The sequence below is a fragment of the Vespa velutina genome, chromosome 2 (assembly GCF_912470025.1).
Source record: "Vespa velutina chromosome 2, iVesVel2.1, whole genome shotgun sequence".
Lineage (NCBI taxonomy): Eukaryota > Metazoa > Arthropoda > Insecta > Hymenoptera > Vespidae > Vespa > Vespa velutina.
In genome coordinates, this window is record NC_062189.1 from 5,036,898 (window position 1) to 5,049,059 (window position 12,162).

The following is a 12,162-nucleotide window of genomic DNA, read 5'->3' on the forward strand; positions in this document are numbered from 1 at the left end:
TTGCACCTATGTACAGGAATGCAATGCCACCGCCAGCTCAAGCAATTTCACCGATTCAAGTCTCACCAGTAGCCGTATCACCGAGAATGATGATGATGGAAAGGCCCAGAGGTAGAACCAAGAGTTCAGGAGATTATGGTAGAAATAGCGTACCACCTTGTACATGTGCAGTAGGCAGGACCAGATCTTTAGAGGATGTTAGAAGCGAGATGAGCGAATGGGAAGATTATCATGATGAAAATGGGAATAATCTTCCAAGGAATAGGTCAAAGGGTGTGGCCGCTTGTCGACAGGCTCGTAGATCGATGGAAAATCTTTTGGAGGTTGAAGTCAATGGTCATCATCATGGATTGCATACCTTCGATAGAGATGGAAAGAATTACAAGAGACATGAGGAAAAGAGAAACGAAAAAGCAGGAAGACGACGAGGCAGTTACATGGTTCGTTGATCTTTTTCATATCGTGAGAAAATATTTACGAATGATTTAACATTATAGTTATGTACTATTTCTGACTGATTGCTATTTATATATGTACTTAGCTAATTACTTGAAAGATCGATTGAATATAAAGTTTATCGTTAAAAATCCGATCGTAATAAAAAAAAAAAAAAAGAAAGAGAGAGAAAAAAAAAAAAAGAAAAAAAAATAATTCTTGGAAACTATCCGACGGTATTGACTTTGTATTCATATTTTACATGAGTTAGCAATCTCAATCGAGATATTCGCGATAAAGAATATTTATTTCACGTTAAACTACGTTAACGTTTCAAATAATATCCTGTATGTTAGTTAATCTAACGCGAATTAGGCCTATGACTAACGCGTATATTCGATATTATTGGAGAACACTTGCATAAGATAGATCTGTCTCGCGAGAAATGATTAACCAAATTGTCTTGGAATAAAATACGAAGGTTGACGACGTGTTCGAATAAATTAATACGTAGGTATATCCGGATCATACGAGAAAGATAAAGAGAGAGCGGAAAATCGATCTTTCGTATGCGCTCGCATATTTAACGGTAAAATATGCGAAAGGAGCACCATAGCCTTATCTACTTACGTGTACGTTTATCCAACGAAGCATGAGCATGCTGTATGGTTCTTGCGGGTAATAAGAAACCATTGAACGGCCTTGATGTTCTTTCGAATCCATTAACGAGACCGTCAAAAGGAACGATAAATATTACGTCGGAAGATTACAAAAGATTTTTATTTCGATCGATCAGCGAAAAAAGAAAAGGAAATAAATATAGAATCGATTAATCATGTATATATCATAACAAAATTGTGCAAATAATTTTTGCAAACAAATTTTGAAATTGAAAACTTTCAAATAAGATCGCGAAAGAGAGAACGTTCGTGTTTCTACGTGAGAAATCGAATGGTCGAGGAACAATGTTTTAATTGTTTAGGGGGAAAAAAAAAAAAAGAAAAAAAAAAGAAAGAAAGAAAACAGAAAAAAAAGGAAAGAGAAAGAAAAAAAATGGCAAACTCGATGCGTGTATAATATCAGGGAGACTCGTTAAGCATGTTATGTAAAGTGTACGCTCGACTCTGAGCATAATTTCTTGTGCTGTTATTCGTTTTACATTTTGTAAAAGCGAATAGTCGGACTAATTATGCACGCGTGTTATACTGTCCATTACTATTCATAAATTCGAGGAAGTAAAAAAGTAGAGAAAAAAAAGAGAGAGAGAGAGAGAGAGAGAGAGAGAAAAAGAGAGAAAGAAAGAAAGAAAAAAAAAGAAAGAAGGAGAAAGAGAACGATAGAAAATTATTCGTAAGGTGTAACTATAAATATATCAACAAGATAAAATTTAGATATATATGAAAAAGTTACGTGTTATAATATCGCTCGATCTAAAATCTAAAATAAGTAATCGCTTTTGCTAAACGCGTGAGGCCCATTAGAAGGAGCAATGAATCGTCGCGTCTCTAATACGACGTAAAAATCGAACGATTATTGTACCCTCGCAAGTGCTATTTAACGAGGAAGGATAATTTCATGAGAAATCGTACGAAGAAAGTGTTCCCGATAGCCGGTTTCGAGTTAATCAAGCGTTGCCACTGTTCTACGAGGATAATTTCATTGGACAAAATAATCGACTGTACGATTGGCGGTGGTAGATTGGATCGAAATCATTTTCCATCGTTATATCGTCTATGAAAGTTTAGATTTTCTTTCTCTCTTTTTTTTTTCCTTTTTTTTATTTTTTTTTTTTTTTGTTCGTTCTTTTTTTTCCCCCAAGTACCTACGTCACTTTTCACGTAGTTTATGTCGAGGAGTCACGTTGTTTCATTTTTTTTTTCAATTAATTTCATATGATTCCTCGACGCTGAACGATAACGGAACCATAGCTATTTCGAGCAATTTAAAAAAGATCGACCTCTATCGCTCTAACAATAATCTTGCCCGTTCGAAATAACTAGATTTTTAAGATAATACATTTTTCGGTCGTTAATTCGACTCGTTGATTACTTATCAGACAATTTCATCGATCTTAATTACGAACGATGCGAGAAATCAACGATATATATATATATATATATATATATATATATATTCGATCTTTATCTGTTACAATTTTGTACGATGAATTATTTTCGATTTCGTTAGATATCTATTTCAATTATCACAAATTAAAGTATTACCTTAACGCCTATTTCCGTATTTCCAGAAGAAAGTTGTTTCGTATAAAAGATACGATCGTTGTAGAGATGAGAAAGCTCTTAAAAAAAAAAGAAAAAAGAACATGATTTATTTCGTGAAAGCAAACGTACGGATTAGTTTCGTCGTTTCAAGTGATGTAATTATCAAAAGCGGCAGAAATTGAGCTTATTTTCGAGGACAAAAATCTCAAATTCGTGGAAAAAAAAATAATAATAATTCGTAATAAGATCCCACCTAGAGATTTGTTTTCTCGTTTTTTTTTTTTTTTTTTTTTTTTTTTTTTTTTTTTTTTTTTTTTTTTTTAATTAACATCGAATGAAAGCAAGTTAACAAACATTGTAATCGTTCTTCGTATAATTAAAACTTATGACGTGTTCGTAGCTCTTCGACGTAGAAAGTTTCGAGAGATCTCCCTTTTATTAACCTTCTCCTTCTCTCTCTCTCTCTCTCTCTCTCCCTTTTACTCGAAACGAAATCTTTTGCTCATCTCTTTCTCTCTCTTTCTCTCTCTCTCTCTCTCTCTCTCTCTCTCCTTCTCTCTCTAATAACGACGACGTTATCCTTTGAACTATTACGCGTCCATTCGCGTGGCTATCAGTTGAAATGCCTCTTGTCCTGAAAAAAAAGTCCATAGAGAACGTATCGAGAACCGTCAGGAAAATTATAGTCTTATCTCGATTGAATGAGAAATGATCGGAAGGCAAAAGTATGCGCGCGCGCGTTTGTATGAATGTATGTGTGAGAACGCATATGTATTAGCACGGGCGGTCTCTTACGAAATTTTCTCTCGTCGACGGAAACGTATGTTCGATTGTGATTAATTAAACGGCAGTTGGAATTTCATAATAAAATTTATAGTTTAATCGAAGTATCTTCTTTTATCAAAATCGACGAAAGAGGATTGAAAGAATCTGATGTTTGAAGAAATCTCGAAAAATCGAATTAATTCCTCGTGAAATCTTCTTCTTTCTTTTTTCTTTTTATTCCTTTTCGTATCCACGATTTTACATAGAATATTAGATGTAATATAGACGTTTCGATTCGAGCATTTGGCATCTGTTGGAACAAGTCGAACGTCGAAAAAGTATGCCGTGGCCTAGATATGTATAATCTGAATGATTTCACCGGACTTTACTCTTCTCGAGTACGTACTCTGATCGAGACGAACGAAAGCTTTTCAGATAATAATATTCCATTTGTTTTGCGTGAAAGATTTCATTAGGCCTTCGGCAGTCTTTCATTCGGATTTCTATCAAAGTTTGACGACATAACTAGCCATCTGAAAGATTTCTAAACTCGTTCTAAATTATTGAAAATCAATAATAACAACAACAACAACAATAATAATAATAGAAATAATAATAATAATAATAATAATAATAATAATAATAAAAAGAGAGCAATTTATCGTAAATTCGTTCGACGATAAAGGAGTGAAATTAAAGCTGATAACGAAGTTAATCGAAAGTGCTCGTCCACTAGCAAAGTATTCGTGTGCTAATGGATGCTGTGTCGAGAAAGTTTTGATTCAGACAGAGATGTACATTTTAAAAGGTAAAATGAAAAGAACGGAATAGTTTATAATTTATCGGATTTAAACGATGTAACCGGCGGAAAGTAAAATGTCTATATTGCCGTGTATCTGCAATTAGGTCAAGATTTTTTTATTAGTTGTTTTTTATCGAGCCACGCGTCGTTGAATCCGTCTTTAAGACTGGCTAAGTTCGACTTAACAGAAGATTCGTTCAAAAGAGCCTTCGAGACATCCGGTTGATAAATATAGAAGAGAGGACATATGTTTATGGTATATGACACGCCTTCTTTTCCCTTTTTTTTTCCTTTTTTCTTTTTTTTTTTTTTTTGTTTCATAATTGTCATAGAGAAAAGAGTAACTATAATTTCTAAAGTCATTTATAAAAAAGTTATTAATCAAGTAAAGTAAAATTTTAATGATAGAATATCGATAGAATTGAATTTATTTAAATACGTTTTTTTTTATGACAATACAGTTGACGCTATTTATCGAATTGCTTTCTAAAAAAAGTTGGAGTAATTAAATCGAAAGAATCAACGAAGAAGTTATCTTTATAAAAAAGAAAAGGAAGGAAGATGGTAATGATGATGATCGTAATGATGATGATGATGATGGTGATGATTCTATTTACGAGGAAACATCGTCGTTCCTATCTTCGTAAAATTCATATTACGATCCTTTCCGATTCGTTAAATCCTATCCGAAGAAAGTTTGATGGCCGATCCACAGAAGGAATTTTCCCGGAACTTCGATCGATATTTTTACGGCCTCGTTCTCACTCGTAAAGCACGCAACGATGAGATTCTCTTAAAGAAACGATCGATTCCTATAAGCAATATGAGATCCCTCTTTTATTTTCCATTTCACGGTAAGATAACTTTGGCATATATAAAAGTCAAATTGTTCGTACCACCGAAACGACGTGAATGATCGTCGAAGATGAAGATTTTATCATTGAAATTTTAAGAAAGTGAACATCTTATCTACAGTAGTATCGTTAACGTTCTCTCTTTGATTTTGCAATTCCAAAAAAAAAAAAAAAAAAGAAAAAAAAAACTCATTTGTAAATTGATCCTCAACGAAACAATCTCGAAAATCTCGTTCGATCAATTTTTAAATCGGAGAACTCGTAAATGGTCATCGATTATTGATTTAAACTTTAACGATCAAACGATATGCCATGGATTATTCATGACACGCGACTCTGGAAAGGCGGAATACAACATCCGTGACTAAGCAACGTTCGTTAATGCTTTTTACTTGCTCAAGTCGGTCCGCACATGTCCTGTCCTAGATCTTGGTATACTTTTCTAGCCTTCCTTGGAAGACGTATCCGGTCAAAATCAAAACAGAACTTTACATATTAACTTTATTATTCGTCTTTTTTTATAACTTTGGATACACCTGTTTCTTTTGTTTCCTCGCAAGAAACCACAAGATTTCACGCTTCCCTTTTACCGTCAATTCTTTCGCAAGGAAAAATGATTCATTGCATTCAGGAATTTAATGAGTGTAACAATGATTCTATCTAAAACTAAACATATATTACGTAGATATCCGCGATTATAAATGTTTCTCAATCATTTCGATCAATAATCTTTTTAATCGATTTTCTAGCCACGTTATTCAATCGATATATATATATATATCTTTTCAGCCTTGCAATATCATAACTATCCTATACGTCGTGCAGATGTACACTAAAACTTTCTTTGAATAAATTATGTAAGAAGACCATTGGGTGACCATTGGGGTAACATACATACATCCATATATACATACATACATATGTACGTACGTATGTATAGCTATTAATCGTATTCGATTACATCACAAGGATGTTCAAATCTCCATGACGGTGGACATACATATTCATTATTATTATTATTATTATTATTACGATTATTATTATTATTAGTATTTAAAAAGGACAGAACGAAGAAGATGATAGCAATCATTAGAACATAAATATCAAAATAAGGAATTACCTGTCAATATTAACGCTACGTTTTTCGATTGCAAATGAAGTTCTCACGTGAAATTGCAACGTCTCGTTTTTGCACCATTAGACGTATGACTCCGTGAAAACGAATTCGAGCACGATCTCGTATTACTTTGGTCTCTCGTACACCAAACAACAGCGCAGCCGCTCATTTGCTTTGCTAATTTGTCCATCAAGATAATCGACGAAGTCGGGAAGCTGAAAGTAAAAGCGTGGCGAAGTGCACGCCGTTGTGCAAGAAGATATATAAGTAAAACAAGTTTACGCTTTATGACTGCTACTGAAAAGAAAAAAAAAAAGAAAAAAAAAAACAGAACAGAAAAATTAAAAAAAATAAAAAATTAGAAAAAAAAGAATCCATCTATATCATCGTAATCTTAAACGCATATAGTTGCGATTAATATCAATTGTTATTTATTAATATTTTCGATTATACATAAGATTCGTCCTTTTTTCTTACAGCAAGAGCCAAGACCAGATCTCGACGTTAGCAATGGAAGCAGCAACGGTGGTAGACCGAGATTTGTTCCAGTCACAGCATTGGAAGATGTACAAGCAGTTCGTTGTGCCGAATTTCATCCACACGGTAAATTATATGCCGTGGGATCGAACTCGAAAACTGTCCGAATATGCGCCTATCCTAAACTCCACGACGTCAGGTAAAAAACATTTTAACTTAAATTATCATACGACATAGATATGTCGTTTCTGTACGATTTTCTTAATGTTAAAACATTTTTACATTCCTTTATCAAATCGTCGAACTAACAGCGAAACTCAATTTGTATTTGAAAATAAATATTAATATATTTCCGTATATCATGGACCGGTTTAAAGATCTTTAAAAAGAAAGAAAAGAATTAAAAAGGATTAGACGAGAGATCTCATTCGATCGCTACTTTTAACGTCAATGATCGATTTAATTTTTTTATTATTCAAAAAACATACATATGATTATCGTATTGGAGATAATTTTTGTCTAACACTTGATAAGTTTTTTCGTCGAAATGTTTCCTTTCCTTCCATATATTCTTCGCTTAAATCGAGTTTAAGTGGTCATTTCGAAGGCAACGCTTCTGATACTTGGAATGGCAAGCTCGTGTAGAAAGCGGAAATTTATATATAGGTAGTTTATGGTGTACGCGATAGGTAGGTAGGTAGGTAGGTAGGTAGGTAGGTACGCTATGCAAGCTGTTTCGCGCCGGACGAGCGAGAAATCGTAAATTACAAGTGTGACTTAATCGAATCGCGGAAATAAAAGTGGACGATATCTCTTCGACATGCGAGAAAATACAGGATTTCCGCGAGAAATCGATGGGTTTGACGGACACGTCATTTTGCGTATAATAGGAAGTCGATATTTAACTCTTACGAAATTACAAAGTTAGTTGCATCTTCTTAAGCGTTCGACCTCGAAAATATAAATAATCATTCGATTACGTCGAACTAGTATCGAATCTTAAAAACATTATCTTACGATCTTGACATTTATTCTTTCTCGTTGACTTTCTTTCGTTAATTTTCATATAAAATCAAATCAGTCGAGTTGAATCTTAAAGAGATTGAAATTAGTACCGTGAAAGTGGCAAGATAAAATTAGTGTCGTCCTTACTTCTATTCTTTCCCTTTTTTCTTTTCGATCGTTAACACTATCAAAACATTATTCGTTCCCACGCTCGAATATACGCACGTATGTATATACAATACTCCTACGTTCCGTTTAATAGACTGACGTTTTAAATGAGGGCTGGGAACGAAGACGAACGCGTTGATGAAAGAAAGTGATGATCTCTGAGAACCTCGAGGATTTTCTTTCTCGCGACTTTGACGAGTTTTATCCAAGAGAGATTGTATATTTCAACGTGTAATGTCTTATTATTAATTATACTAATATTAATTTTAACAAAGTAATCGATAATTAATTTCATTATAGGGAGGATCATCAAACTTATCAACCTACTGTTCTCTCAAAGAGAACGAAGCATCATAAGGGCTCGATATATTGTCTTGCTTGGACACCGGATGGTCAGTTAATGGCAACCGGAAGTAACGATAAGACGGTCAAACTTATGCGTTTCAATGCGGACACCTCGAGTCTTGAAGGTAAATGTTGTTCATTTTGATATAAGAAAATATTTCATCGGTCCGATATATGCAAATATAAATCTGAATAAATATTTCATAATTACATAGGTCAAGAGGTAGAATTGACGATGCACGATGCTACGGTTCGTGATTTATGTTTCTTGGAAGATACGTCGAATAAATCCAGCCTCCTGATCAGTGGAGGTGCTGGAGACTGTAAGATCTACGTTACCGATTGCACAACCGGTACTCCTTTCCAAGCTCTGAGCGGTCACAGTGGTCACATATTGACTCTCTACAACTGGGGAGGCGCCATGTTCGTCAGTGGATCGCAAGATAAAACGGTCAGGTTCTGGGATCTTAGAACACGAGGTTGCGTTAATATGGTCACACCTGCGACGGTACCTGGTAGTAGGGTAAGTCTATTTTAACGTCTTCGTTGTAATCTTTATTTCTTCTCCTTTCACCTGCGTACCGTATCTCTTCGACTTCTCTACTTTTACCTCGTCGATAGAGTAGATCTCACATTCCACTGCACAAGGTATTTATTAAATATTTACAATTTTCCTATGTCGAAATTGATCAATTTATTTAACACGTTCATCAAATATAAACTCAAAAACGCTAAGCATGACATATTTTCATTATTTTCTTTTTATTCAATTTTTAGTTTTACGTCCGATAAAAGTTCGATCTACGTTTTTTAAATCGCACAGCATCTCATCCAATCTCACTCTTTCTTTTCCATTAAAATACATACGTACAAATATACACAAATACACATACACACACATAGGGATCGAATATTTATCGGACGTCTCCGGCATCTATTTAAAAAGTTATCAGTATTATTTGTCTTAGTAGTATTTAATGTCGTTTCAGGTTGGCAGTCCAGTCGCTGCTCTCTGCGTTGATCCTTCAGGACGTCTTCTAGTCTCTGGACACGAAGATAGCAGTTGCGTTCTTTTCGATATTCGAGGTGGAAGAACGGTTCAATGTTTCAAACCTCATGCAGCGGATATACGAAGCATACGTTTCTCTCCTTCTGCTTATTACCTGCTTACAGGAGGATATGATAATAAGTTGGTACTTACCGACCTCCAAGGTATGTTTCGAGAAACGTGATAACAATTTTATATTAATGCAATTTACCTTTTATCCTACACCTGGATAAGATAACTTGCCGAACCAGTTGAACAAAAATCCTACGTATGATTAAAACACATTTATAATATATTCCAGAATTATATTATCGAATTTTTTATCTCTCTCTCTCTCTCTCTCTATCTATCTCTCTCTCTCTCTCTCTCTCTCTCTCTCTCTCTCTCTCTCTCTCTCTCTCTCTCTTTCTATCTCTCACTATCTCTATCTCTGTCTCTCTCTCTCTTTTTTTCTCTCATTTTTCTCTAAAAGAGAGCGAAAATGAAATAGGAATTACGCAATATTAAGATTTTCGCCAAACAAAAGATATTATTTTTTATATTGGCGAAAATTCGAGGAATATAAATGTCCCAATGATTTTGTAAATGTAATCGTTAAAATTTTTGCAGGTGATTTGACGATGCCACTTCCAAGTGTAGTGGTTGCTCAGCATCAGGACAAAGTAATCTCCGGACGTTGGCATCCAACGGAATTCTCTTTTCTTAGCACGTCAGCTGATAAAACCGCGACACTGTGGGCTTTACCACCTATATAGAAGGGGAAAGAAGATCAAAAAATCTTTATCCTTCTCATACGTTATTATTTATTTATCCTTTTTGTAAGATCATTCGCCACGGTCTTAAGATCGTTCGTTCTACGCCAATCATGCGAGAGTTTCTTTCACGAAAAAATTTATTCATAATCAATTAAAGGTAAAGAAAGAAAAGTAAAAAAAAAAAAAAGAGTGATGGAATTAAATTGAAACAAAGAAAAAGAAAAAAAAAAAAAAGAAAAAAATAAAAAAGAAATAAAAAAAAGAATGATCGTAGAACGAGCGACCTACGCGATAAACGAGAACGAACTATCCCCGTGTATTTCGTGCTTCATTATGACCAATTAAAAAAGTGCATTTGAGTTATAATTGTGCACGGGGATGATATACGATTAAAAATATAATATCGTTACTACACGCTTTGAATATCTCGTTATTGAAAAGAGACAAAAGTAAAAGTTAAGCAAAGTAGGAGCAGCAACGTGATCAGATCTATCGATCTTATTTCGACTCGAAGTTTGATTAGAATAGGAAATCGCTAATTGCGATGGGAATTTATAAGACTGCGAAGGAGTTAGTCTCGTCTTTTTTTTTTTTTTTTTTTCTTTTTTTATATATATATATATAAACGCGTTATTATCGAGGAGACGTAATGTTATGTTACGCATGTGAAAAAAAAAGAAGTAGGATTTTCGAAAAGCCGAAATTGGCAGTACTTCGCGTTTGTCTCGTTCTATTCTAATTAAATCTATCTCTCTTTTATATATGATTACGATCGCATCATGTAGTAATGTAAATACATTAACGTAACACAATCGATTAAAAATCATTCAAGTAGACGTATACGTGCTTTTGTATAATCTACGTATTTTAAGTTCTAACCTTTGAGTGCTCTCTTTTTGTTCTCTCTTTTTTTTTTTCTTTTTTTTTTTTTTTTTCTTTGTTCATATATTTTATTTGTTTACATTCGTTATCACGATCATTAATTTGTCATACGATTTTATTTTTAACATACGAAGATAGACGCAAACTCACTTTCCTCCTGATTAATTTTCCCTCGTTTCTACCTTAATGGTTTTCGTTTATTTATCGTCGATCAGTTATATAAATCAATTTGTTTTTCAATTGATATACTTTTTTTTTCTTATTTATATATATATATATATATATATATATATATATTTTTTTTTTTTTCTTCAGATAAAATACTACTACTAATTCGCACACGATAACTATGCTCATATATGTTCATTATCGATTTTTATCTTAACGATTTACGAATCACACCAAATATACAAATATTAAGCGTATATATATATATATATATATATATATATATATATATACATATTGTATATTTATTCGTATTAAAAAAAAGGTAAAAAAAAAAGAAAGGAAATCAGACTCGCAATGTTGCTATTTATCGCGTTTGCAAAGTGAACGAATACAAGATAAAAGAATAGAAAAGATAGTTTTTCTTTCTGAGAACATACAGTATAATGAAAATCTGAAACATCAATGAGATAGATTTAAGTTGCTTTTCGCGATCGCCAAAGCTCTCGAAGTAATAGGTAATAGTTAAACGATCGGGAAAAGATCGAGAAAAGAAAAAGAAAAAGAACAAAAAAAAGAAATCGAAAGAAAAGAATTTAATTTTTGTCCTTTCGTATTTTCTTCAAGCGTTTCGAATATCAACGTTGTACAAGAAAAACAATTTTTTCGTTTTTTCTGTAAATACATATCTTATTTTAATGAATTCCTTATAGATTTAATCTTATTGATTAATACTGACAAATACAATCATTTTCGATCATCATCTCGATTCTTCTATATTTGAAAATTAAATTAATAAGATGGAATTAATTTTTTTTTTCTTTTTTTTTTTCTTTTTTTTTTTCTTTTTTTTTTTTTTCATGTACACGTATTCTCTATTCGCCGACGAGGAAAAAGTTAGAGAAATTAGATATAGAAACAATGAGAATAAAGTACATGCGTGCAATAAACAAAGCTTAATATATTTAGAAAGGAGTAACAAACATAAAGAAAGTTAGAATCGATAAAATTGTGTTTGAATTAAAATTGAAAGATCTATCGTTTGATGTACCATTAATCATCATCATTTACTTTTGCAAGATGTTTAAGAGAACTACGCTATTATACATTGTTATCAAC

The 12,162-nt window shown here is 33.1% G+C and overlaps 1 protein-coding gene across 5 annotated transcripts in view; it reads left to right on the top strand.

Annotated features, from left to right (window-relative positions):
* The window catches only part of LOC124947223 (WD repeat-containing protein 47), a 48,906-nt gene extending 38,077 nt beyond the window's left edge, over positions 1 to 10,829 (top strand). For 4 of the 5 annotated variants that reach the window (XM_047489077.1, XM_047489073.1, XM_047489075.1 and 1 more), the window contains exons 7-11: positions 6,675 to 6,871; positions 8,146 to 8,315; positions 8,406 to 8,713; positions 9,162 to 9,402; positions 9,848 to 10,829. In XM_047489077.1, coding sequence (XP_047345033.1) covers positions 6,675 to 6,871; positions 8,146 to 8,315; positions 8,406 to 8,713; positions 9,162 to 9,402; positions 9,848 to 9,993 — 1,062 coding nt within the window. In that variant the 3' untranslated portion in view covers positions 9,994 to 10,829. The remainder of the gene's footprint in view (positions 1 to 6,674; positions 6,872 to 8,145; positions 8,316 to 8,405; positions 8,714 to 9,161; positions 9,403 to 9,847) is intronic. The other variant, XM_047489074.1, reaches the window with a different exon arrangement.
* Positions 10,830 to 12,162: the final 1,333 nt, after the last annotated feature.